General features: G+C 48.4%; 3 protein-coding genes across 5 annotated transcripts; 2 read left to right on the forward strand and 1 right to left on the reverse strand.

Annotated features, from left to right (window-relative positions):
- Positions 1–966: 966 nt before the first annotated feature.
- Positions 967–6,124, reverse strand: LOC125552883 (chaperonin CPN60-1, mitochondrial-like). The gene is made up of 18 exons (XM_048716591.2): positions 5,969–6,124; positions 5,816–5,840; positions 5,539–5,670; positions 5,013–5,172; positions 4,365–4,540; positions 4,177–4,272; positions 3,940–4,044; positions 3,764–3,850; positions 3,590–3,679; positions 3,431–3,511; positions 3,270–3,338; positions 2,606–2,683; positions 2,419–2,514; positions 2,145–2,244; positions 1,925–2,028; positions 1,732–1,837; positions 1,554–1,632; positions 967–1,308 (listed from the first exon to the last, which is right to left on the reverse strand). Exons 1-18 carry the CDS (start codon positions 6,004–6,006, stop codon positions 1,200–1,202), a joined length of 1,731 nt encoding a protein of 576 aa, XP_048572548.1. The 5' UTR covers positions 6,007–6,124; the 3' UTR covers positions 967–1,199.
- A 269-nt stretch (positions 6,125–6,393) lies between these two features.
- On the forward strand, positions 6,394–11,256 carry ING1 (RING/FYVE/PHD zinc finger superfamily protein). 2 transcript variants are annotated; one of them, XM_048716592.2, is made up of 7 exons: positions 6,394–6,604; positions 8,535–8,606; positions 9,684–9,874; positions 10,271–10,331; positions 10,417–10,576; positions 10,657–10,804; positions 10,895–11,256. In XM_048716592.2, exons 1-7 carry the CDS (start codon positions 6,577–6,579, stop codon positions 11,003–11,005), a joined length of 771 nt encoding a protein of 256 aa, XP_048572549.2. In that variant the 5' UTR covers positions 6,394–6,576; the 3' UTR covers positions 11,006–11,256. The 2 variants fall into 2 exon arrangements, with proteins under 2 accessions (XP_048572549.2, XP_087375159.1); XM_087519033.1 differs by lacking the exon at positions 6,394–6,604 and adding an exon at positions 7,703–7,878.
- Positions 11,257–17,489: 6,233 nt separating this feature from the next.
- Positions 17,490–21,863, forward strand: LOC125552885 (uncharacterized). Of its 2 annotated transcripts, XM_048716593.2 has the most exons (6): positions 17,490–17,638; positions 18,131–18,276; positions 18,444–18,502; positions 18,610–20,373; positions 20,481–20,631; positions 20,918–21,863. In XM_048716593.2, the coding sequence occupies exons 2-6, from the start codon at positions 18,219–18,221 to the stop codon at positions 21,571–21,573; spliced, it is 2,688 nt and encodes an 895-aa protein (XP_048572550.2). In that variant the 5' UTR covers positions 17,490–17,638; positions 18,131–18,218; the 3' UTR covers positions 21,574–21,863. The 2 variants fall into 2 exon arrangements, with proteins under 2 accessions (XP_048572550.2, XP_087375160.1); XM_087519034.1 differs by lacking the exon at positions 17,490–17,638 and having other exon boundaries at positions 18,146–18,281.
- Positions 21,864–27,675: the final 5,812 nt, after the last annotated feature.

The raw sequence follows: 27,675 nt of genomic DNA on the forward strand, positions 1-27,675 counted from the left end.
TTAACCGAACTAGGGATCATGTATAGAAAACATTTTTTTTCAGCATGCACTGAATTAACAGTAGAAAGAATAAACTCAAAACAACACTGCATTAAGTGTTCCCTTGGGGCAGGCTAACTGTTTTGTGCATAGTACCCATCGTACCTTGTCTTCTTAAGTAGCCAAGCTCACTGTGTCATCCCGTCTAGCTAGCCGAGGTGGGATAAATCCAGTGAAGTATCGTAATGTGCTGCCAGAGAGAAACTATTGTGCAAAAGAGTGGGCCTTGGATAGGTGCATGTACGTGGAAGGCCCAGGGGAGGTACAAGGTTCAGACTAGTCATAGTGGGAGTAATTTAGGTAGTAACATAGCGCATTTTAAGAAAATTTTACTTATATGACATGTAGTTAATAAAGAGAGAGGTGCTTAGAGTAACATAATATGTTACTGTAACATAGCACTTCCCGAGAAAGGATGAGTCTACAAGCTAATAAATGAAGACATCTATGACACTACTACTTTATTACTTTGCACTATGAAGGTAGTAACTTAGACTAGTGTCATATTTATGACACTAGTATAAGTTACTCCCCGGAATTTTGCGTGTTCGATCACGTTACTTCAGTTTCTGCTCCAGTTATCGGTATAACACCGAACAGTCCGAATTAAATTCAGTTAGTATAATTGAAAACCGAATTTTGCTGTAGCAGTGACAAAAACCGAAAATTCAGCTTTTTCAGTTTCGGTATCGGTGGTTCATTGGTTTTTTATGTCCACCCCTATATATATGTCCACGAGGCTCAAGCAATACAATAAACTATTTCATCAAATCTCTTTCTCCCTTCTAAGAGAAGGGCTAGACTTCCCTTGCCTGTAAAAAGTGTCGATCCCACAAGGAATATCACTTCTAAAATATTTTCCATTAGAGATGCTGGACAACCCTACCCACCACCACAAGTGATAAAAATTTAGCCCAGGAGCAATAATGAGCAAAGCTGAAAATTATGGTCATGGGGCCATTTCGGGCTTCTTAACAACTGTAGGCTCTGTTCGCCATGTTCATACATGATTCAAGTTGCAAAATCATCTTGCAGCAGAACAAAAAATGTGACAGCCTCATTCGCCCACAGTAAATAACAATGAATCCACATCCGCGCTAAAAGTTCTAACCTAGATGTTCCATCTAATCACAATGTTTTGACATGAGCCTGGGAGCAAGTTAGAAATCCATCCCTCCCATGCCGCCGCCTCCCATAGCGGGTGCCGCCTTGTCTTCCTTGGGGATCTCAACGATGATGGCTTCCGTGGTAGTCATCAGAGACGACACACTGCGGCAATCAAAAACAAAAATAAATAACTATTTTCATGGCTGAGAAGAAGGATGATCTATCATCACTGCTATCCTCTAAGGTTTAAGCTTCAGAAACTTCAATTGATTGTTAGTGTGGCGTGCGGCAAAATGAAGATAGACAAGAGACAGTATCACTTCTATCCTTCAAGGTTTAAGCTTCAGAAACTTCAATTGATTGTTAGTGTGGCATGCGGCAAAATGAAGATAGACAAGAGACAGTACCTTGCAGCATCCACCAGTGCTGTTCTGATCACCTTAAGTGGGTCAATGATACCAGCCTTCACCATATCCACATATTCGCCTGCAAGGGATATCAGTTTACATATCCAACATCAGAAACATGATTTAAGCCAAGTCCAAATGCCCAAAAGAGCAACAACAGATGAACTTGACGCCATACCTTTAGCAGCATCATAGCCCAGGTCGGTATTATCCTGCTCCAAGAGCTTGCCAACAATGACGGCCCCTTCTACACCCGCATTGGTAGCAATTGTGTGTACTGGGGTCTGCAGAATTGTCCAGTCATCAGGATTTTACCCTTTTTTTATGCTTAAGACATGAACCAATGGGAGAAAAAGAAGAATGTTACATACCTTCAAAGCATTTTGAATGATCTGGACACCAATCTTTTGGTCAAAGTTTGCTGTAGGCAATTTATCCAAGTCCTTTGACGCATAAAGAAGGGCAACACCACCACCTATGTAAATCACAGACAGATCGGACTTTCAGCCATGATGATTTCCTAATAATTGTTACACCCAACAACTCAACAACACTCTAAAATAACTCGACAGCAGCGCTCCAGTATGGTACCTGGTACAATACCCTCCTCTACGGCGGCTTTTGTAGCATTTAGCGCATCTGTCACTCTGTCCTTCTTCTCACCAACTTCTGCTTCACTCGCTCCACCAATCTAAAGGTGAATCAAAATACCATAAATACAATGCTACTTCTCTTATCAGTAAAAACATACAATTATACACATATCTGCCATTTCTATGCATTGTTACTTAAAACATGACAAGTAATCAATAGCACCATAGTTTAACAGTGCTACACAGATCATCTAATAGATAAAGAATTTTACCTTCAGGACTGCAACACCACCAGAAAGCTTTGCCAACCGCTCCTGTATCTTTTCCTTATCATAGTCGGAAGTGCATTGCTCAATTGAAGATCTCAGCTGTACAAAGCGAATTTAACAGTGATAAGCATGTGTAACACATAATGTTCAAACGGACTCATAACTATTTTAATTTAATATATGAACCGACCAGCTCAGCTCTCTCTTCGATGGCCTTCTTATCACCCGCTCCATCAAGGATGACTGTATCATCCTTAGATATGGTAACCTGCATGCACACATTGTCACTTCTTTTCAACAGCATAAACAGTTCTCTGAAGCATAACATACGTCTGAGCCCAGATTTACAATTAAGCAGCTAGCTCAAATGTATCAGTTTAAATGCATGCCACATGTTCAGTGGAGTTTTGAGAAGTTCTAAACACAATGATAACAAACACCTATAAAAGAATCAAACTAACAAAGTAAATCGTGTCTCAGGACAACATTTCTCATGTAACTTGAACAGCACGAGCCCTACAAGTCTACAAAAGTAGAGTACAATATTAAGGCCCTGTTCGGAATCCACCTGCTCCACGAAATATTAGGAGTTGTGGAGCGAGGATACAGCGGCTCCGCGTTTTACAACCGTAACTCCACCCGCTCCGGGAGTGGAGCTGTGGAGTCAGAGGTAATCCAAACAGGGCGTAAGTGCTAACAGAAACAACCTTTTCATGAGAAACACTGAAACAGGGAAGGCAAATTTGAACTTCACAATGTAAAATTTCCAGCAAGGTAGTTTTTGTTGTGCTAATGGTTAGGGTGGTTAAGGTTCTAAACAAAACGTACAATCCAACACAAGTGAAGTGTCCTACCTTCTTGCAGGTACCCAGCATGTTTGGCTCAAAGTTCTCAAGGTTCATTCCAAGTTCTTCAGTTATGACCTGATACCAAAATTCAACAAAACATGGACGTCATCATCTGATACGATACTGTGAAATGGACAAAACAGAAGAGCTATTGACTATCAACTTACTTCTCCACCAGTAAGGATGGCAAGGTCCTGTAAGTTGGATTTCCTGTTCTCTCCAAAACCAGGAGCTTTGATCGCACAGACCTGCATTTCATGCCCAGTCAGATGAATTAAAGCCTACACATGGTTAGCTACAAAGCAAAACAGAGAGTTCAAACTGACCTTGAAGCCTCCGCGAAGCTTGTTAAGAATTAGTGTACCAAGTGCTTCACTTTCTAGATCTTCTGCAACAATAAGGAGAGGCCTTTGCTTCTGTTTGAGCAGAAATATGGGTCATTAGTTTGCAATAGAGGAGCAATAACAAAACAGAAAGAGACATGCAAGCAATAAAAATACCTGGAGAGCAAACTCCAACACTTTGACCAATGAGCGAAGGTTGGATACTTTCTTATCATGTATCAAAATTAAGGGATCATCTAGTTCCTGTAACAAAAAAAAACATAAATGTATGACCAAGGTAAATTTAAGCTTAAACATCAATTACACTAAGAAGAAAACAAAACAATACTTACACATTTCTGGTTCTTTTGGTTGGTAATAAAGTATGGAGAGATGTAACCTCTGTCAAGCTTCATGCCTTCCACAACTTCAAGCTCGTTGTATAGAGTGTTACCATCCTATCAAATATTACCCGAGCATCTCAGAAGGACATAGTATAAATGTATAGATAGTCCAAAAGAGATTGATAGTAGTATATTACAGAAAGACAAATATGAGCCAAAAGCCCAGTATTTGAAGCTTTGACTTACCGCAATGGTGATAACTCCCTCTTTGCCAACCTTCTCCATAGCCTTTGCAATGAGCTCACCAATTTCCCTTTCACCATTAGCTGATATAGTACCCACCTTTGGAATAGGGTAATCAATATATATCTCAGAAGAAGAGAACAAAGTAACAAACACAGGATGCCTTCTCAGAATTGATGGTCAGGAGATACCTGTGCTATTTCCTCAGACGTGTTGATCATTCTGGCCATGCCCTTTAGGTTTGTTACCACAGAATCAACAGCCATTGAGATGCCGCGTCTCAGATCCATTGCATTCATACCAGCTGCAACGGACTTGCATCCCTCAGTGAATATTGCCTTTGTCAGAACAGTAGCACATGTTGTACCTGAAAGTGTACAAACATCAGAACAGCTGCCCAGGGCCCTAAAATGAGATAATAAGATGATAACACAATCTGTAACTCGCACTAAAAGTAATCCTAAGACCAATTTCAGGAAGAACATGAAATGAAAGAAATATATAACATGACACAGACCACGGGAATTTCGTTTGATAATGCAGTAATCAAGAAAAAACTACTCATGTTATCCAATTTACCCAAAAAAAATCAATTAAAACACAGTTCATAGCGCTGTCAAATTAGCAAACTTGTGGTATAATGACTGCCAACAAAAGAAAATAAGCAACATGGAGAATAGATTGACAACAAGCAGCGACCGAAAAGATGAAAAGAAGCCTTTCATAATTCCTTGTTATTGATGGTTCTAATATTGTCTTTGATACAGACAAAAACTGTTAAAAAGACATGTCCATTAAAACGTATGTGCATGGGATGATAGTACAGAAGTAGGTCATACCATCTCCAGCAGTATCATTAGTCGCATTAGCAACCTGCTTCACAAGACTTGCACCTACATTCTTGACTCTGTCACTGAATTCAATGCTCTTGGCAACGGTGACTCCATCCTTTGTAACTTTGGGAGCACCAAAGCTTTGCTCAATAATAACAGTGCGCCCCTGTAATGTAAGTACATATATGAGTTCAGCACTGCCATAACAACTCTCATATGTGCTACGAAAGTCAACCCAAATTTCTGCAGTTCTGCGCACATGCCAAATTATTTATGGTAATTTACAACTAAATTTCATCTGCAATACACGTAACATCCAACAGCTCGTATTACTTACTACACTTAGGGCAGACATATACTGCTAACGTATAAGCCAAGCACTAGTCTAGCATTTGTCTACTAGTGGAATTCATAGATGTGATAGCAACATGGTTTGCGGGCGCCGGCAGCCACAATCTTACAATCTCTAGAGCAATTCAGACACTCGCACCACGAACTCTGTACATGAATAACGCACGGACGTAGGGCATACCTTGGGACCCATAGTCAACTTGACCGCATCAGCCAGGTCTTCGACACCCTTGAGCATCATGGCCCTGGCCTCGACGCCGAACCTGATGTCCTTGGCGGCATAGTTCCTGCTCCAGGCGAGCCTGCTCCCGACCTGCACGGAACCCAAGCACGTTACCACACAAGGACAGAAACCAAAACACTTACACCCCGCCCCGCATTGGGGGCGGACGACGAATCCGTCAGATTGAAACCATTCCCGGCCGGCGATCGGCGCGGAGCCAGGACAATCTGCTCACCTGTCGGGCGCTGCTCCCGGCTAGCCTGCAACAAGCATAAAACACGCGTGTCAGCGAGCTGTGATTCGCACACAAGCAAACATAAAACCCCAGCGCGGCACCGCGCCGGAGCAGAGAGGGGGCGGGGGGGAGGCCAATGCGACGGCGACTCACCGGGCCTTGGAGGCGAGGCTGGCGGCGGCGCGGTACATGGCGACGAGGGGAGGATGGTGTTGGATCTGGAGGGAGGTCTCTTCTGCTTGGGGGAGGAAGGTTGGAGGCGGCGAGCGGGAGGGGGGCGGGGGGATGAAAAGGAGGGGAGCAACTTGGAGAAGGGGAAAGAAACTCCAGAGGAGCGGGGGATGGAAGCCAGGGGACCAGGCAGCTCTAGAAGGATCCACCCGCGGAGGGGTTTAGGGTTTAGGGTCGCGCGCGCGAATGGGCCGGCCCGGATAGTCGGGAGCCGTCTGACGATGGCCCGGCAGGCCCCGCGCGTGGGCTTCAGGAGTAATGGCCCGCACGCCACGGCCAGCCCAGCAACACCAGGCGGCGCGGCGAGCGGAGGGGAGTGAGGGGGGGGGGGGAATCTACACATGTGGGGGATCGGATCAGTTACTCAAAAAAAAAAAGTGGGGGATCGGATCTCCGAACCGGAACTCTGTCCCTCTCTGTCTCCACCCCGTGCCGGCCGGCGAGGTCCCCCTCTCCCTCCGGCCGCCTCGCCCCTCCGCCCCCGTCGCGTCTCGGTTCCACGGGCGCCGCGGCCGCCGGCCTCCGACGCCATGGGGTTCCTCGAGGACTTCCAGGCCAGTGAGTGCTCCTCCCTGCCTCCGCTGCCAACTAACCTAATAACCTAACCTAACCCTCGCCGCCTGCGCTAGGGCACGGACGTCGCGGCTCCGCCCACCGTGCAACATCGACGTTCGTGAATATCACACGGTTTCCGGATGATGCGTTGCTAGTGAATTACTACTGGTCCAACGCCTCCACGGTTTCTAGATGCGTTGTTCATGCCATGCCAACTGAACCTGTTCATGACTAAAGCTGTGTGCAGGGTACTGATTATTCATTTTACTATTAATTGTTGAAGTGTTGCTGACGTATAAATGGATAATCTGTCGCGCGTGCCCCCTTGAACGATTTGCTGTACTTTCCACTGAAAAAATTAGGCGCACGCCTAGGCGCCGGGCGGAGACAAAACGCCTAGCGCTTAAGCGTGCCCTTTGGTCAAAAAACCGCAAGGCGGAGACAAAATGCTCGCTCTGCGCCTAGCGCTTTTTAAAACCTTGGTATTTTGTACTCTATGTTAGAGCGGGTCGAAACGATTAGTTTCCTTACGTGTTGATGCTAGTATACAATGCCATGGCTATAGCGTAGTATGAACTTGCTAGTTTTGTCCAGGGACTTCATGAGTGACCCTACCTTTTGTGCCATGTGAACTTTTTAGTAGTTCTCGACTGAATTTTCCTTGTGGCATTCTCATGTTTCTTTGGACTTATCAATAGTCCTCACCTGTATTACTGTTGGTAATCTGTCTCATGTTTCTTTCCACTTATCAACGGATTAGAACCTAAAGGTTATAGTTGGAATATTAGACATGGGAGAACGATTGTTTTCCAATGGAATACATAATGTTCTAGCCTTATATTGGCGTATTTTCCTGATTCAACTTGTCTCTTAAATTTTAAATGTATTGCTGTGATGCATTTTTGCACATCAATGCATGCATACATATGGAACATGCTTGGTTTGATGCCAAAATTTGGCATGCCAATTTTTAGGATTGGCCCAAATGCGTCCATATAGCCATATGGCCCGTCTGGCCGCACACGTGGGCTTTGTCAGAGGAAGGAGCCCACACACCAGAACCACTAGGTTGCGTGGTGAGGTGAGGAGACTATATGTAGAAGGGGATCAGATCTCCAGTCTGGACCTCTGTTTACCCTAATCCCTCCCCATGTCGGCCGGTGAGATCCCCGCTTCCTCTGCTCCCGGCGCGCCTCAGTTCCATGTACTGGCGGAGCTGCCATGGCCGCAGCCACCGGACGCCGACGATGATTACTTCCTCGAGAAATTCCAAGCCTGTGAGTGCTGTTCCTCCGATCCTGGCTAACCTAACCCTCGCCGCCAGGGCACAAGCACCACCATGCGCAAAATCTTGTCCTGTGATGTATCATTACCCATGAATTAGTCCCCAGTTTCCGGATGCGTCCGCTAGCTATATGTGTACTAATTATTCAGTTTTCAATTCATGAAGTGTTACAAATCTGTAATTCGTCATGTGTGCCTCCTTTAACACTTGCTTTATTTTGAACTATATGTTAAAAGGAGGTGAAACGAACGATTAGTTTCATTACTTTTTGATGTTAGTGTACAATGCCATGGCTATAACGTAGATTATAGATCTGAACTCAAATGTTTCTTTGGACTTATCTATAGTTCTCGGCTCTGTTTTTCTTGTTGGTATTATCATTTTCTTTGGATTTGTCATAGTTCTCGACTGTGTTCCCACTCTCATCTTTCTTTGCACTTATCGACGGATTGGAACCTAAAATTTATAGTTGGAATATTGGACATGGGAGAGTGATTGTTTTGTAATCGAAGACGAAGGTTCTAGCCTTAAATTAGTATTGTGTTTTCTTGATTTAACTTATATCTTCAAATTCTAAATTTATCACTGTGATGTATTTCTGCACATCAATGCATGCATACATATGATATCCTGTTTGATTGCTGTCAGGTGTTGAAACATTGCCAGCTATGCTGCACAAGAACTATTCATTAATGCGAGAGCTCGATAAAAGCTTGCAAGGTATGCAAAATTCTGAATTCCCTATTGTATTTTGCCACTGCAAACTGATTCATTTGCTTCATCTTCTCCGAATGTGCATCTGTCAACTGACCCAAACTCTTCATCTTCTCTCTATGTGAATTGAGAACTTAACTTGAGCACAACGAAGGGCTTGTTAAAGTCCCAGATGCACAGATTATATTGTTATATGTCTAGCTTGTGACTGCAATAGTGTTCTTTGTGATTACTGTTGTGCACTACTTCTTTTCAAGCCAATAGGACCATGCAACAAAAGTAAGTAGTAAAACTTGCAGGATTGCAGATAGTTCTGCAATTGATAGCATTTACTACTTGCAAGTCTGTCAATTTAAATATCATCTTCACTGGTTAGGATTCACTTGCCAAACTTGATGAATATTTGTTTTATTTTATCTAGGTTGTGCCATGGCATGTTAACCTGCAAATGTCCGGAAAATGAATCTTTCTACATAATAGCAAGCCATATACATGATATATCCAGATTTGTCACTATGTTAGCTATTTACTCCCTCTGCTTTTCTTTAGATATATTTTTAGGGTGTGTTCAGTCAACTTTAAAATTTGGCTACTGATATGCACAAAATTGTTTGGATTTGCCATGTGCAAATGTTGTTTTAGACGCCGTAAAAAATAGTTCCACTCTTTATATTTTAAAGAAAGGAAGGGGAGCCCTGGCGCAGCGGTAAAGCTGTTGCCTTGTGACCATGAGGTCACGGGTTCGAGTCCTGGAAACAGCCTCTTGCAGAAATGTAGGGAAAGGCTGCGTACTATAGACCCAAAGCGGTCGGACCCTTCCCCGGACCCTGCGCAAGCGGGAGCTACGTGCACTGGGCTGCCCCTTTATATTTTAAAGAAAGTTTACTAACATGTAAAATAGACAAGGTAATGGTCAAAGGCATATATACAGGAGAGCATGTTGATGTGTGAGTTAAAAAAGAGTGGAGCTAGTATGTTGTTGCAGTAAGTGTAATAATGTGAACCAGCTTAATTTCTCTTAACTGACATGCAATCTTTGTTGAACTAAAGTTCTTTGGCTTCCTCTCCCCTCTCCCTGATTAGGTGTGCAGCTGGAAAATGAGCAGCGATGTCAACAAGAAATAGAGGACATTAAGCATGGACTTGAATCTGGAAGTATTACAACATATGAGCCAGCAAAACTTAAATTTTCTGATGAGGCAATCGAGGAGCAGAAACATTGTGTTAGGATTGCTGATGAGAAGGTGGCTTTAGCCACACAAACGTATGACCTGGTAAAAGTTTCTCAGTTCATTCACCATATGAGATACCTACGAATGGTTTTGATATTATCATTGATCCTCTTTTCTTTTCTTTTTTTATGTAAAAAAATGTTTGGCATGTTTTTTATTGATAAGGAAATTATCAATTTGTGCCATTTTTTCCCTCCACCCAACTGACAATAAAGTCATGCCACTTTCTATATCTTAATATTCCAAGCAGAACATATCTGCCATCGTACCTGCCTGACATAATGTTTTAATTATAATTGTCATTTGTCGAGAAATTTACATGTGCAGTTAATGTCTTACTAGGTTGTGCTGTGTAAGCATGTCGCATGACATTGCTCAGTGTTCCTGAGTTGTGCATATGCGGGTTTTTTATTTTGCTGATTTATAAATGTGATATAGGTCGACGCTCATATCCAACAGCTTGATCAATACATGAGGAAGCTTGAAGAACTTCGACTAGGTATTGTAGTGCCGATTGCATGACACTGCAGTTGCCTTACATGTTTCTCTTACTGTGCTTGTGTGCCACTTGTTTTGGCGAACAGAAAAGGAGGCAGCTGCAGCTGCAGCTGCAGCTGCGGCAGATACAGCTGTTGCTGCTACTTCAGCTGCTCCTGCTAGCGCTGGTAGCTTAAGGTCCGCAGCTGCTGATCCTGCTCCAAAAACTGGAAGAGCTGGCGAAAGAAACAGAGGAGGGCGGAAGAAGTATGTTTTGCATCTGAGTAGAATCAAGAACCAAGGCATTTGTATTTTTCTCATTGTAACAGCACAACTCTCTTTTGCAGGGCTAAGGTGCCCACGGAGATGCCCACAGAGATCCCCATAGAGCAGCCAGCTATAGATTTAGAATTGCCTGTCGATCCTAATGAACCGACGTACTGCTTCTGCAACCAAGTCAGCTACGGTGAGATGGTCGCGTGCGACAACCCTGATGTAAGTAAACATTCTCCTCATTTCACATGTCCTTCCTGAGCTCCGTGCACCGGTGCTTGGTTTTAAAGCGCGCCTGTGCTTCTTTTGCAGTGCAAGATAGAGTGGTTCCACTTTGGATGCGTGGGATTGAAAGAGCAGCCGAGGGGGAAGTGGTATTGCCTGAGTTGCAGCGCATTCCAAAAGAAGCGCAAGGGCAGGTGAGATGCATATGGTCCTCGTGCTAGGAGGTAGGTGCTCGGTCGTCCGTGGTCGTCCGATTCCGTTGTGCTGAGCGGCGCCTAGTTTGTCCGGGAAGCAACTGTTGGATGTAGCTTGAGTGATCTTGCACATGTTGTGACAATCTTGAGGAGTGTTGTACATGTGTGGCCCCGTTTAGAACATGGGAATTTCTTCTTTTTGTGTGGGAGATGAACTGGGGACTGAAATGATTGCAATATTCTGACTGTTTGTTATGTTGTCAGCGGCTAGGAGAACCGTTGTGCAAATGCGGCTATGTGCGTGTGGAAACAAACCTAGTTCAGTAGGTGCCCTGATAGTCATGAAAGTCAAGCTGCTTCGAAGCTGTGTTGCCTTAGTTCCTACTACTAGATTCTCGACGATCTATCCTTCTGTATGTGGGTTTCATTTCCAAATTCCAACCACATACGAAGTATCATATACACCTAGCAACACTTTCATGGCGATGTTTGCAAAGCTAAATTTTGTATTAATTTTGCAGGTAATCAAATAAATAAAATGGGTTCAAAATACTTTGCCCTTTTGGGTCATAATCTGAACATCATATTAAATATTAGAATGAAAATAAGGGCCTCTTTGGATTGCAGGAATTGGTGTGGGTGTGGGGAGAGGTTATGAATGGATTTCATATACATATTTAGTATAGTTCTAGTTCTTTCATTCAAAGTGCTTCCGTACAGAAAGAAATTGAATTCAAATTCTCCAACCAAAAAAATTCCTAGATTTTACCTCGGACAAGCTTAGCAAGTTAATCAAGCTGGATCGCAAATTACATGAGTCGAGTGAAGTTTTGATATGAACTTGTTATTTACCGGGTTTAGCCAAAGTAGCTCTTTAGAGCATCTACAACTGGAGCCCTCATAGCTGCTCAAACGTCCGGGGAGGCATCCTGGCCGCACAAACAACGCCCAGGGGGGGGGGGGGGGGGTATGAATGGATTTCGATAGATATTTAATGTGGTTCTAATTCTTTGATTCAAAGGGCTTTCGTACCAAAAAAAATGAATTCAAATTCTCAAACCAAAAGTTTTTCTAGACTTTACCTCGGACAAGCTTAGCAAGTTAATCAAGCTGGATCGCAAATTACATGAGTCGATTGAAGTTTTGATATGAACTTGTTATATAACGGGTTTGGCCAAAGTAGCTATTTAGAGCATCTACAACTGGAGCCCTCGTAGCTGCCCAAACGCCCGGGGAGGCATCCTGGCCGCTGGCCGGACGCAAAATTGCCATCCAACCGCGGACCACACAACCAACCAAAATGGATGGGTTGTCCGGCAACCCCTATATACAGCCGGGCAGATACGGGGAGGCCTGGAGGTGTCCGCCACGTCGAAACAGCCGGCTATGGCCTACGCCGTTGCCATGGCCAGGTCTGGCAACAACTCTAACAGCGAGACTAATTCCATGGGCTGGGATGACCTCGTGAAGGACTCCGGCTCCAGTAGCGATGTGTTGGACGACGACGAGCTCCCGCTCCGCATCGCCATCCCGCGGGCGCAGCTGGACACCTGCGGGAGCTCGAGCTCCGCGGTGTCTGCCACCAGCTCCTCCCAACCCCGCCATGTCAATGCGGTCCAGCAGGCTCGCCCGTCCCGCTCTGCACTGCTCCAAATCCGGAGCAGGGCGGCCCTCCCCCCCCCCCCCTTCTCAAACCAAAAGTTTTTCTAGACTTTACCTCGGACAAGCTTAGCAAGTTAATCAAGCTGGATCGCAAATTACATGAGTCGATTGAAGTTTTGATATGAACTTGTTATATAACGGGTTTGGCCAAAGTAGCTATTTAGAGCATCTACAACTGGAGCCCTCGTAGCTGCCCAAACGCCCGGGGAGGCATCCTGGCCGCTGGCCGGACGCAAAATTGCCATCCAACCGCGAACCACACAACCAACCAAAATGGATGGGTTGTCCGGCAACCCCTATATACAGCCGGGCAGATACGGGGAGGCCTGGAGGTGTCCGCCACGTCGAAACAGCCGGCTATGGCCTACGCCGTTGCCATGGCCAGGTCTGGCAACAACTCTAATAGCGAGACTAATTCCATGGGCTGGGATGACCTCGTGAAGGACTCCGGCTCCAGTAGCGATGTGTTGGACGACGACGAGCTCCCGCTCCGCATCGCCATCCCGCGGGCGCAGCTGGACACCTGCGGGAGCTCGAGCTCCGCGGTGTCTGCCACCAGCTCCTCCCAACCCCGCCATGTCAATGCGGTCCAGCAGGCTCGCCCGTCCCGCTCTGCACTGCTCCAAATCCGGAGCAGGGCGGCCCTCCCCCCCCTTCTTCGGCGCCAGCTCCTCCCGGGCAGCGTTGGGTGCTCGTGCCCATGCCTCCCGTGTGAATGCCGAAGTCGAAGGCTAGGGTCGCCTGCCGCGAGCAGCAACGGGCCTTGGCGGAGGCCGACTCTTGTCACTAGCACGCTCGCTCCGTCCCCGTCGACACAAAGGAGCAGCTCCTCCATGAGGTCATGCGTCGTTCGTTGACCACGAAGGAGACAGATGCTAGGCGCTCCAGCTCGGGCTCAAAACTTTAGAGCGCCTCGCGAGGGAGAAAGAGGTCTCCAAGGACAAAGCGGCCCACCACGTGAAGGAGCAGGCATGCGCCATCCGCCGCCTCTTCAACTACATCTTAGCGGCGGCGGAAAGGGGCATCACCAGCACGGACGATGACGATCCTCCCGCCGCGGACGCATACATGGAAGAGATGCACCTTCGCTCCGGTGACTGCAAGGGCAAGGGCTCGGCCAAGAAATGGTGATCTCCACCTCACCTCCTCCTCTAGTTAATTTAGCTTGTATCTAGTAATCTATCCGGCAAAAGATTGTGTCTTTTGGGTCTGATAAACTATGTTGGATGAACTATGCCCGAGGTGAACCATGTCTTTTGAGTTCGATCGTGTTGTATATATTTCTCGTTCGATCTATTGGCTCGTTGATGATCTATGTTTGCATGTTTATATGGATTTGGATGCCGGCATATAAGACTACGTATTATGGATAATGAGAAATGAGGACGGCCTGATCACTGTGAGCGGGCGCGTCCGAACGCGTTTGGGCGTATAGGGCCTCATATTAGGGTGGTTGTAGATGCTCTTATCTAGCTAGTTGTACTAGCTCGTTATCTAAACAAGTTTTTTTAACAAATACCACTTTATTTAATTGAAATATTAGCTACATCGTCTATTAAGGGATGTACAATTTCACTTGTAGATTCCTCAAACCAATCATAACTCGAAGATAATCTAGCTAACCTAGCAAACTCATGAGCAAATTTATTAGCTACCCTATTACAATGCTCAATTCTAGTGATAGGAAAATCACAAGCAATGTAAAAATCACAAGCAATGAGCAAATTATCAAAAACTGCTGCCGGTATTCCCGCCGAGCATCCTCCATTCTTCATAGTCTCAATGACTTCCAAGTTATCAAAATTAATAACAAGGCGATTACACCCCGCGATTTGCACCAGTGACAAGCCGAATAGCAACGCTAAAGTTTCAGCAGTCAAGACACCAGCACACCAGTCAAATTTTCAGTTCCACTAGCAATGGATTTCCCACTAACGTCCCTAAGAACAGCATCGGGTGACCCTCTAAGTAAGTCTTCATCAAAAGAAGCATCAATTAAGTTTAACAAAACCCAAATGCGGCCGGGTCCAACTCCCTTTCTTCATGATAGCCTTAGGGGAATTAGTGATAACATAGTTTGCTGCCAAAGCACAAATCTCCATAGTAATCTGATTAACATTTTGGGTGCTTTTTTATGGACTATTTTACGTTTTTTCAATGACAAGTACCAAGAGGTGATGGCGATCACCTCATGGACATTATGAATACCCAAAATAGATAGCTCGTGATTTGGAATATGGAAATAAAACTCAAGAACAGCTTCATCAGCGCGGTCAACTTCACAAGCCCTTGTCTAAACAAGTTAATTGAGCTAGCTCAGCTCGGCTTGAATTCCCCCCTAGTCCCGAAAGCCATCTTATGCTTCCAAGCTCATTTTGAGCTCGGGATGAACAGTAAAACCTGAAGAAGAAAATGAAAAAAAAATCAAGGTGAAAACATGGAGAAAAGGCTGCATGCGCACAAATTTTTATCTTGAAAAGACACTCATGGAAGTCGTGGCGAAATGAACAAAATCGGTGCTCCAAAATGCCTTCGTAAACAACACATTTGGAGCATCAATTTGTGTTTTTATTTTTCACGACTTTTAAGAATGTGATTTCTAGATGAAATTATGTGAGCACGTAAAACTTTTGTTTTTTTGAAATATTTTTTTGACTTTTTTCTGATTTTACTGTTCGCCGAGCTCGACTCATTTGAGCTCGAGCTCAAAAACTCCGCTTGCCCCTGGTCCGATCGACCGATCCTCTTCTCGTTATTTTCTTTCGAAACGGGCCTTCTTCTCATTTTCACCACAGAATGAAACGACGTGGACTTGCCCACAACACGGACGTGCGCCGTAACCTACTGCCAGTGCCGACTGCCGACTGCCAACTGCTCCGTGTAGCGTACACAGCCGCCCATGCCCGTCTAGGCAACAAGAGCGCGGGCGATGATAATGTCCCCATCCCATTCGGCCTTGGAAAGCTCGGCGCCTGTTCCTTCCGCCATCGTCTCGGGCCGCGATCGCGCGGGTCCCCCTTCTTCCTCCACTCCACTCCCAGTCCCCCACGCCGCTGCTGGGTCTCCGGGCCTCGTAAAAGGCTGCCTCTGCCTCTGCTCTGCGCTGCGCTGCCGGCGGCCGCGGCACGGTGGGGAGGAAGCAGCCGAACCCCCGCGCGGAAGGCGGTCAGGACCATGGCCGAAAAAGGCGAACAGCAACAGGACACGGCGCAAACGCCGCCCGCGCGTGGAGGCCGCGGCCCGCGGGCGACGACGACGACGATGATGGGCGGGTGATTCAAACGCGAGCTCCTTTCCTTGTTGCCGCCTCGTCGTTCACGCAGCATCCATCATCCTGATGGAAGCGTGACCACTTGCCTCCTGACGCCGGCCGGCGTGTACGGCGGCGTCCGGAACCCCCCGACTGGTCTCTGTGATACTCGAGAGCTACGTGCGTGCGTGCGTACAAGCGAGGGCGCTACTCTACAAAGCAGCCGGTGAGCGCGAGGTGAGGCGTCTCCTTCGGGGGCAAAGAAGGCGTACTCATACGAATCCGATCAACCAAATACGGCGTCTTCCTCCTCCTGGAAGACACTGAGCGCACCGATAAGTACTGTACATTGCAAATAGGTACTATCAATCCCCTTGTGAAAATAAAAGGTACTGTACGTACTATCAATAGTACTACTGCTTTTTTACATCAGAAAAATGAGAGCACTGCACATCCTTTTTCCTCACACGGAGAGAGCAGCATGTCCTAACTTTTTAAACAACGTCTTAAATTCGTGCACTGATGGACAGTGTGTTGCAATACATCATAGAGATAGATAAATGTTAGAGTAGATTAGACCATGATTTACATGCCTACATTAAACTAGTGCGATTTCATAAAAATAGAATTTTAATTTCATTGTAACTTATCGACTTATAAGAAGAAGAACAATTCGGCAAGTGAAATATGAGGTGGCCCGGGTTTTTTTTTTTGGAACGCGGTACAGGCGCGCAGACGCTCATATATATGCACATACACTCGTCCCTATGAACGCACGCACACACACCCTATTCTTATGAACACCCCCGGGAGACCGAGCTGTCACATCATCTTGAGATTGATGAAGTCGCCACAGATGTCTTTCGTAGTCGACAGGACATCTCCTTCCACTGAACACACATCGACCGGAAAATGCGAACGCCAACGTCTAAGTCTGAGACTTAAACTCTGGTGGACAAAGGATGCCATTCTCCTTCTAACCTCAAACCAAATGCTGGTTCACAAGAGATGGACCAGTTGAGACGGTTTTTAGAAGAAGATGAAAGATGAATAAACAGGAAAAGAAATGGGAGGGTGGAAAATCAAAACCATGATTGAAGGAAGGATGGGTAGACGCCAAAACCTTTTTATTTTTTAATTCAATTTTTGAATTGTACCGCACATCGCATTTTGTAATGCTGACATGGTGAGTTTTTACGAACCAACCGTGTTTGGATGGTTAAGAAAACAACGGAGGAGATGTTTCCGTCAACTACAAGGCGTCTACGATGACTTTGTAAAATCTCAAAATGACGTGTCGGCTCAGTCTCTGGGAGGTGCTCATAGAGGTATGATGTGCGTGTGTGCGTTTATAGGGATAAGTGTATACACGTTTGTACTGTGTTAAAGAAAAAACACACTGTGAGTTTTTTTTTGTTGAGGGGGAGTTTTTGTTTTCTTTTTATTTATGTGATGGAGCTGCCACCTTTTGATTCACCTCCGATCTTCCTCCTCCTCCTCTCGGCGCCGTTAATCCAACAACCAACCCCTCCCCCCCTCGCTGTCTCCCCTCTCCTATCCGCTACGATACAAAAGCTCAAGAACCCACGCACGCGCGCTCCCCCACCCACCCCACCACGCCTCGCTCGCTCGCTCTCCCCCTCCCTCCCCACGCACCGCACCGCCGGTGGGGCACGGTTGCCGCCGACCGGACGCCGCCGTCGACCGCTCCACACTGCCGAACCGGTACGCACGCCCTCGCCCGCCCTCTGCACCTCTCGCCTCGCTGGCTCCTCCTCCCTGGCACGCTTGATCCGGCCGGCCCCTCCGCGGGCGCGCTGCTCGCCGTCGCGGAATTGCGGCGGAATTGGCGCCAAGGAGGGGACGGTGGGATCTCGCTGGCCGTCGCCGTCCCGCCCCCTTTTCGTCTCGTCTCGTCTCGTCTCGACCTCCTTTTTTACTGCCTTTTCCGCGCTGTTGCTCCTACTATTCCCGGCCACGAGCGGCAGGGCAGGGCAGGGCACGCCCGCAGCCGCACGGCCTCCTCCTCGGCGTTCAAATTCTCTCCTCCTTCCCCACAGTTCTAGCTCCGGCGTCAGCTTTTAATCCGCCCAAAATCTCCGGCCTCTGTTTGCTCGCTTGCTTTTGATTTTATTTTTTAAAAAATTGTTACATGTCGCGGTTTCTCGTATTTCCTGACTCATTTTCACTTCTGCTCCGCTTCTTCTTCTTCTCCAGGCACACTGGCCGTAATAGAGGCGATTTTCGCCGCAGCTAGCTGTCGCCGCTGCTGGTGCTGGTGGCGGTGGGTTGGAGGAATAAAGAAATGATCAATCTGTTCGACTTGAGCGCTGGAGCCAGCGCCAGGGTCGCCGCCAGAGATGGTAAGGTCATGCAACGACCCAGCTGACCATGATTTTTTCGGATGCATGATTGGTTAACTCTCCGATGTTTTTTCGCTGGGGGAGAGATGAGATGAGATGGCCTCTTGTATGATTGTTCTTCGGTTAGTGGAAGGTGTCCTAATTATGGATCTCCTCCTTCCTGGCAGGTTCTCCGGTGAGAGGAACGCAGTCGGACCGCAAGGACTACGCCGATCTCAAGTCCACGGTGAGCACATATTTTTCATACTGGTCTTTGTGTTCAGTGTCAAACTGTCAAATCTCAGCTTTTTACAGTCTGCTTATCGCTGCATGATTGATCCATGTGTGGCGCAGGTGACTGGCAGCATGAGGAGGAGCTCGTCGGACAGATCCGGCGGCACGCCCATGAAGACGCTGATTGCGCAGGAGATGGCGAAGGAGGGGGACACAAATCAGAAGAACACTAATGTTATAGCAAGGCTGATGGGCCTCGACGAAGGTGTGGCCTTTCCCAAGCCTGCTCAGCCTTCAAGCAGGAGGAGATCTCCGGAGGGCCACTTATCAACCACGATGGCAAGGGTCAACAACCAAATGTCGTTCGACAAGCATGCAGGCTGTGTTGAAAATGTGGAATATAAGGATGTCTATGAGGTGGGATACCAGCCACAAAGGTGTGAGCATTTGAGCGACGATTCTTCACGCGGAGGGAGGCCACTTGAAGATCATGACAAGAAAAGAATGGATCTCGTCCGGCAGAAGTTTGTTGAAGCAAAGCAGCTAGCCTCGCATGAGAATCTTCTCCAATCGAAAGAATTCCATGATGCTCTGGAGACTTTGAATTCAAACAGGGACTTGTTTCTCAAGTTTCTCGAAGAACCCAACTCACTCTTTGCAAAGCAATCTGGTGAGTTCCATTCTGCGCCAACGTCACCACAAAGGAAGCAAATAACCGTGTTGAAGCCTGCCAGATCAGTGGAGCTGAAGAGCGAAAATGCACTTAAAAGGCAGCAAAACCATGCAGTTCATGGGAGTAGAACAGAGAAAAGCAATCTTTGTAGGAAGCCCAATGCTGGTCATGCCAGAGCAGAAAGGCGTCCACAGCACACTCGGATAGTGGTCTTAAAACCTACCTCCGCAATCACCACAGCAGAGCAGTTTCAACAAAATGGTCATGGTAACTCTGATGATTCTGATGCTCCTGTTGTATCAAGGCATGTGAGTGATGAGATACACTGGTCAGCACACGGCATGTGTCACCAGCATGATGAGTGTTTGCAGGGTGGCATACAGTCAAATATGGTCGGGCGAGATAGATCATACTATGATCGCGCTGAAGAAGGACGCAGTAGCTTCAGTGGCTCGGAGCTTGGAAGCCCAACATCATGCCATTCTTGGGATTACATCTACCGGTTTAGCAATCCTTATTTCGGCTCATCTTTAAGCCATGCTTCTTGCTCTCCTGAGGCACATGTAGCTAGGGAGGGTAAGAAGCATGCCTCTGATAGGTGGCCAAGTGCATCTTCCAATGAGATTATCCGGGAAAAGGTGCCGATGCGAAGGAGCTTGAGCACGCTCGGTGAAATGCTTGCCATGTCTGATATGAAGAAAGAAGATGTTGTTGATCAGGTGGCCACTAATGGCGGCAGCCAGTTGTGTGGCAACGAACAAAGAGTCGCCGTACCATCTAATTGCTCTGTTGATGGTGCGGAAGGAGAAAGCTCCAGCAATAATAACATTTCAAGGTCAAAATCTGTTCCAGTCTCTTCATCAGCCTTTGACAGCCTGCGTTTAGACGCTAGATCTTCAGATTCTCAACATAGAGAAGCCACAGCCCCGAAGGAGGCGGCCAAGCCTAGGAATGGGAAGTCATCTCTCAAGGGAAAGATTTCAAGCTTCTTCTCAATGCGTAGGAAAGCCGGAAAAGAGAAGCTCATCACATCTCCCTCGGGGAGCTTGAATGGCAGAGTTCCTGTGGACAGTGATGTAGTGGTTGGTGTATCACGGTCAGCTTGTACCGGCCTACAAGAGGATGTTGCTTCAGAGAGTTTAGAAGATAAGTATCAGTATGCGACAATAGTACTTCCGGTCAAGGAATCAGAGGCGCTTTCTTCTTCTAAGGTACAGTACTTTCTTTTCTACATTTTTGTTTACCTACTAGATGTAAACATAGATTTTTTAACACATAAATGTGGTAGATTTGTTAACCTGGACGGATAATTTTGCAGGCTCTGATTTCTCTTGAGAAAGCACACTCATTTGAGATTCGGAATTCACATTTTGATGAGCCCAGTCCAACATCAGTTCTCGACGCGCTGCTTGAGGATAGGAACGAAAAGTCTGCCAGTTCATCAGAAAGTGCAATTACCGCTAAACAAGGTAACACATTACCATGTCTGTCGTGTGATAATTTTCTGCCAATCTGGCATGTTAACTGTTCTTACCTTTACAGACATAAAACTGCAGGCTATAGTGGTAGGGTGGCAGTAAGTACCAATAAAGTGTACTTAATCTTTGTGGGCAGGCCATAAAAGATAATAAGTATGATTAACTTTTGTGCCTCATAATTAACCATTATTGGCACCACCCTAGGCTTTTATTGTGGAATAAAATTAGGCTATGCCAGTGTCCCTTGTCTGAATCTCAACATTTATCTTGCTTGCAGAACCTTTATCAAGGTGTCTTCCGATCGGATCGGTCGCGCGGACGTTATCATGGGACGAATCCTCCTCTGAAGAAGAGGCCGCGCCGTGCTCTAGCAAAGACGACGATTCCCACGAGCAAGAGCGGTACGAATTCGTCGAGAAGATCCTGTCATCCGCCGGCCTCTGCGCCGAGGCGACCGGCAACGTGTTCGCCCGGTGGCACTCGCTGGACAGCCCTCTGGCTCCAACCGTGCCCGACCAGTTCCTGGAGCGCAAGGTGGAGGACGCGAAATGCAGGGAGCGGCGGTCGGGCCAGAGGCTGCTCATCGACTCCGTCAACGCCGCGCTGCTCGGCATCGGCCAGAGCACGCTCTGGAGCGCGTGCCCTTGCGCCGCAGGGCCGGTCGTGGCCAGCGTGTCGCGGCGGGACGAGCCGGTGGGCGACGCGGCGTGGAGGATGGTGAAAGGCTGGCTGGCCGACGGCGAGGCGTGCGACGGGCTGCCGGACAATGTGGGCGTCGCGGCGGCGGACCGGGTCGTCGGCGAGGAGATCGCGGGCAGGGGGTGGTCCGAGATGCTGCGGCTGGAGGTGGACGACATGGCGAGGGAGATATGCGGGGACGTCCTGGGCGAGGCCGTTGAGGAGGCGCTGTCGGAGCTCGCCGGCCGCCGTTGATGGATGGATGCTCCTCCTCCTTTATTTTCTTGCCCTGCTCGTGGGCGGTGGTGTCCACCGGTGGCTTTTATTCCCGATCTGGTGGAGACCGTTTGCTGCGGCCCGGCGCGCGTGTGTGTGTATGCTTGGCTGCCACCTCTTGACTGTCCTGTACCGTGCTCCGGTCAAGTGTGCGTGCGTGCCCACTCCCCTCTCTCTGTCACGCCACATGCCGTTACAGTTGATACATTCTATTCTACAGCAATAATGGTCATGAAATGAATGAATGAATACAGATGCGTTTCAGAATCCTTGCCACAAGTTGTTATCACTTTTTTGTGTAAAGACAGGGGATAAATGGATGCACGAGAGATGATGACAGCTCTGAGGACTCTTTGCAGGTGGGCTTATATATTCACTACTACAGTAGCTCCCAAGCAAGTGCTGCTGTCTGTATTGGTAGTGTATTATGCTAACAAGTGCTGCTGCTGCTACTGTTAACGACTGTGTGATAGTCCATGTGCTTCCTTCCTTGAGAGGCTACAACAGTCCAAGGCACCACCTCTTGTTCCACTTTGTTTACTGCTCACCTTGTCCTCCCTCCACCTACTAGTAGTAGTACTCAACTTGCACCTGCACTGCACTGAATCTGAGGAGGAGGGTGAGTTAAAAATGGCGTGGCAAGCGCCAAAGTGCATTGACATTCCTGGGGAATAACAGCCTTTTCTTCTTCTTCTTGAGGTGATGATGGGCATCCCTGACTTCTTTTGTGGATCCAACTCCAAAGTGCTTAGCCTCCCAAAGTGCTTAGCTAATTATGCTACTGCTACTACTATGCCGACTTGTGTTTGTGCCAGCTTTGCAGACGACGATGCAGTGGTCCTTGAGACGAGATGAACTGCGGAGATGATCTGGCTGTCTGCGCGTCCACCTCCGGTCGCTGGACTCCATCCACGCAGGCCATGCATGATGCAGCGGAAGCCACGGAGCTGCCCTCCCTTCCTTCATTGCCGGTCAACTTGCCTGCATCTTTTAGGTGCAACAAGCCGGCAACTAACCATGCATGCACCATCAGTGAGTGGTTAACTGTCTCTCTGCTGCAAAACAAAATAATGGCAGCAAAAAGGTGCAGCGCAACGTGCAGCCCTGGTTATTTTTCTTCTTCGGTTCAGTTAGAAAAAGGCTACGTACTACTTGCTTCGGCGGGCTCGACTCGAGTACTCACTTGCCTTGATCTCAAGGCATCTCCGCTAATTAACTGGCTTACACTTGTCTTCTCTATGCAGCAGGGGACTCTCTCGTCTCTTCTCTCTTGCTTCTTGGAAGCTCGCCTCCTGCCTGGCCCATTGCTTTCGATGACTAGTGCTGTCACTACCGGAACAGGGCTCTAAGCCGACAGCCAAATATATGCCGACGGCTACCATCGGCCTAGTCCGAGCTATGCCGACAGCTAGCTCCTGGCCGTCGGCGTACAATGGCCGTCGGGCTATCCACGTCTACGCTGACAGCAGCCGTCGGCACACAACAGTCGTCGGCTTATCCAAGACTACGCCTACAGCTGCCGTCGGCATATATAGGCCGCCGGCATAGATGCGGGCCCGCCGACAACGGGCATCACGGCCGGCTAACGACGTCAAATCTATGCCGACAGCCGTGACGGGCGGCCGTCGGCATAGATACGGATGACACGTCACCGATCCAGAGCGCACCGACCAGGACCTATGCCGGCGGCAGCCGTCGGCATATCTGACACGTCATCGATCCGCGGCGCTGTCCATCTGCCCTGGCCGCAGCTATGCCGATTTTTCTTTTTTTTTTCTTTTTTTCCATATATAATTATTATTATTATTATTATTATTATTAAGCATACAGTATGTGTTAATAAGCATACATATAGTATGTGTTAATAAGCATATAGTATGTTAATAAGCATATAGTATGTGTTAATAAGCATACATATAGTTTTTTTTTCTTTTTCTTCACTGTTTTCTTTATTATTATTATTTAACTAACTTACATACCGTATGTGTTAATAAGCATACATACATTATTTTTCGGTTCTGTACAGAGCGGTGTGACCCCCCTCACGAACGGTGCCGCCGCCAGCCGGCAACTGGAATGGGGAACAGCCGCATCGGGTCTATACGAAGGGGACTTTGCTCCAAGTGTTTATATATATCGGATGACCTACCACAACCGGGTGGTGTTGTGGCATGTCCGAAGAGGCGGCACACATCTCCGAGGCGTGGTCCCCCTAACGGACGGCGCCGCCGCCGGCACCTGGAGGGGGGAAACAGACGCATCGGGTCTACACGGAGGGGATGTAGCTGTCGGTTTGGCCCCGAATGTTGCTCCCAGGTGTCCCTCTGTGCTGACCTGACACAACCGGGTGGAGAGGCCCACTGGTCAAAGCACGTCTGTGGGAAGTCAAAGGGCTAGATCTTGTGGTCAACCGCTCCAGGGTTAGGCGGGACGGGGCCTTGGGGGGTAGCAATGCCACTGGAGCGTCGCACCGGCCCCTCATACATGCGGGGTGATGTGGTGGCATGTCCGAAGAGGCGGCACACGTCTCCGGGGTGTGCCCCCCCCTCACGGACGCGTCGGATCTACACGGAGGGGATCTTGTTGTGGGTCTGGCCCGGATGTTGCTCCAGAGTGTTCCTATGGGCTGACCTAACACAACCGGGTGGGGAGGTCCACTGGTCAAAGCCCGTCCATGCAAAGTCAAAGGGCTAGATCCCGTGGTCAAACGCTACAGGGTTAGGCGGGACGGGGGACCTGGGGGTAGCAATGCCACCGGAGCGTCGCACCGGGCCCTCATACATGCGGGGTGGTGTGGTGGCATGTCCGAAGAGGCAGCACACGTCTCCGGGGTGTGCCCCCCTCACGGACGGCGCCGCCGCCGGCACCTGGAGGGGGGAAACGGACACGTCGTGTCTACACGGAGGGGATCTTGCTGTGGGTCTGGCCTGGATGTTGCTCCAAAGTGTTCCTATGGGCTGACCTAACACAACCGGGTGGGGAGGTCCCCTGGTCAAAGCCCGTCCGTGCAAAGTCAAAGGGCTAGATCCCGTGGTCAAACGCTACAGGGTTAGGTGGGACGGGGGCCCTGGGAGGGTAGCAATGCCACCGGAGCATCGTACCGCGCCTCATACATGTGGGGTGGTGTTGTGGCATGTCCGAAGAGGCCGCACGCGTCTCCGTTGCGTGGCCCCCCTCACGGACGGCGCCGCCGTCGGCACCTGGAGGGGGGAAACTACCGCATCGGGTCTACACGGAGTGGATTTAGCTGTGGGTTTGGCCCAGATGTTGCTCCCCGGTGTCCCTCTGGGGCGACCCGACACAACCGGGTGGATAGGTCCACTGGTCAAAGCCCGTCCGTGCAAAGTCAAAGGGCTAGATCCCGTGGTCAACCGCTCCAGGGTTAGGCGGGACGGGGGCCCTGGGGGTAGCAATGCCACCGGAGCGTCGTACCGGGCCCTCATACATGCGGGGTGGTGTTGTGGCATGTCCGAAGAGGCGACACGCATCTCCGGGGTGTGCCCCCCATCACGGACGGCGCCGCTGCCGGCACCTGGAGGGAGGAAACGGACGCGTCGGGTCTACATAGAGTGGATGTAGCTGTGGGTTTGGCCCGGATGTTGCTCCCGGGTGTCCCTATGGGTAGACCTGACACAACCGGGTGGAGAGGTCCACTGGTCAGAGCCCGTCCGTGGGAAGTCAAAGGGCTAGATCTCGTGATCAACCGCTCCTGGGTTAGTCGGGACGGGGGCCCTAGGGGGTAGCAATGCCACCGGAGCGTCGTACCGGCCCCTCATACATGCGGGGTGGTGTTGTGGCATGTCCGAAGAGGCGGCACGCGTCTCGGGGTGTGGCACCCCTCATTGACGGCGCCGCCGCCGACACCGGGAGGGGGGAAACGGACGCGTCGGGTCTACACAGAGTGGATGTAGCTGTGGGTTTCGCCCGGATGTTGCTCCCAGGTGTCCCTCTGGGCTGACCTAACACAATCGGGTGGAGAGGTCCACTAGTCAAAGCCCGTCCGTAGGAAGTCAAAGGGCTAGATCTCGTGGTCAACCGCTCCAGGGTTAGGCGGGACGGGGTCCCTAGGGGGTAGCAATGCCACCAGAGTGTCGTACCGGGCCCTCATACAAGCAGGGTGGTGTTGTGGCCTGTCCGAAGAGGCGGCACGCATCTTCGGGGTGTGGCCCCCCTAACGGACGGCGCCCCCGCCGGCACCGGGAGGGGGGAAACGGACGTGTCGGGTCTACACGTGTAGGATCTTGAAGTAGATGTGTCTAGAGGGGGGGGGGTGATTAGACACTTAATGCTAAAGTTGCAATTTTTAAGATTTTTCGGTTTAAGTGGAGTTTAGGCATAATTTCAACATTCACAATACATATCAAGCAAGCATGCAAAGAGTGTATAGGCAGCGGAAAATAAAGCATGCAACTTGTAAGAATGTAAAGGGAAGGGTTTGGAGAATTCAAACGCAATTGGAGACACGGATGTTTTTCCCGTGGTTCGGATAGGTGGTGCTATCCTACATCCACGTTGATGGAGACTTCAACCCACGAAGGGTAACGGTCGCGCGAGTCCACGGAGGGCTCCACCCACGAAGGGTCCACGAAGTAGCAACCTTGTCTATCCCACCATGGCCATCGCCCACGAAGGACTTGCCTCACTAGCGGTAGATCTTCACGAAGTAGGCGATCTCCTTGCCCTTACAAACTCCTTGGTTCAACTCCACAACCTTGTCGGAGGCTCCCAAGTGACACCTAGCCAATCTAGGAGACACCACTCTCCAAGAAGTAACAAATGGTGTGTTGATGATGAACTCCTTGCTCTTGTGCTTCAAATGATAGTCTCCCCAACACTCAACTCTCTCTCATAGGATTTGGATTTTGTGGAAAGAAGATTTGAGTGGAAAGCAACTTGGGGAAGGCTAGAGATCAAGATTCATATGGTAGGAATGGAATATCTTGGTCTCAACACATGAGTAGGTGGTTCTCTCTCAGAACATATGAGTTGGAATTGTGTATGTGTTCTGATGGCTCTCTCCACGAATGAAGAGGAGGTGGAGGGGTATATATAGCCTCCATACAAAATCCAACCGTTACACACAGTTTTCCAATCTCGGTGGGACCGAATCAACAAACTCGGTCGGACCGAAAAGGTAAACCTAGTGACCGTTAGAGATTTTCGGTGGGACTGACATGCAACTCGGTAGGACCGATATGGTTAGGGTTTGGGCATAACGTAATCTCGGTGAGACCGATTACACAAACTCGGTGAGACCGAGTTTGGTAATAAGCTAACCAGAGAGTTGGTCAGGCAAACTCGGTGGGACCGATTTGCTCTTTCGGTGAGACCGAAAAGTTACAAAAGGGAAACAGAGAGTTTACATTGCAATCTCGGTGGGACCAATTCGCTCTTTCGGTGAGACCGAAAAGTTACGAAAGGGAAACAGAGAGTTTGCAATCCCATCTCGGTGAGACCGAGATCCCTATCGGTAGAACCGAATTGCTAGGGTTTGGCAGTGGCTTATGACAAGTGAAGCTCGGTGGCGCCGGATAGAAAGAATCGGTATGACCGAGTTTGGCTTAGGGTTTAGGTCATTTGTGGAAGTGGGAAAGTAGCTGAGGATTTTGGAGCATATCATTAAGCACATGAAGCAAGAGGCTCATTAAGCAACACCTTATCCCTCCTTGATAGTATTGGCTTTTCCTATGGACTCAATGTGATCTTGGATCATTAAAATGTAAAATGAAGAGTCTTGAGCTTTAAGCTTTAGCCAATCCTTTGTCCTTAGCATCTTGAAGGAGTTCCCACAACCTTTAGTCCATGCCACTCCATTGTTGAACTTATCTGAAACATACTAGATAGAAACATTAGTCCAACAAGAGATATGTTGTCATCAATTACCAAAACCACCCAGGGAGCACTTGTGCTTTCAATCTCCCCCTTTTTGGTAATTGATGGCAACATACATCAAAGCTTTAGATAAGGATATAAAGAACAACAAGTAAAGCTTTGGAAGGACATGCAACAAGCATAGGCTCCCCTTACATGAATGCAATCATATGAATATAAAATATAGAAGCATGTGAGAGCATAATCATG

This window comes from Triticum urartu, chromosome 4A (genome assembly GCF_056163025.1).
Source record: "Triticum urartu cultivar PI428250 chromosome 4A, HENAU_Tu73, whole genome shotgun sequence".
NCBI lineage: Eukaryota > Viridiplantae > Streptophyta > Magnoliopsida > Poales > Poaceae > Triticum > Triticum urartu.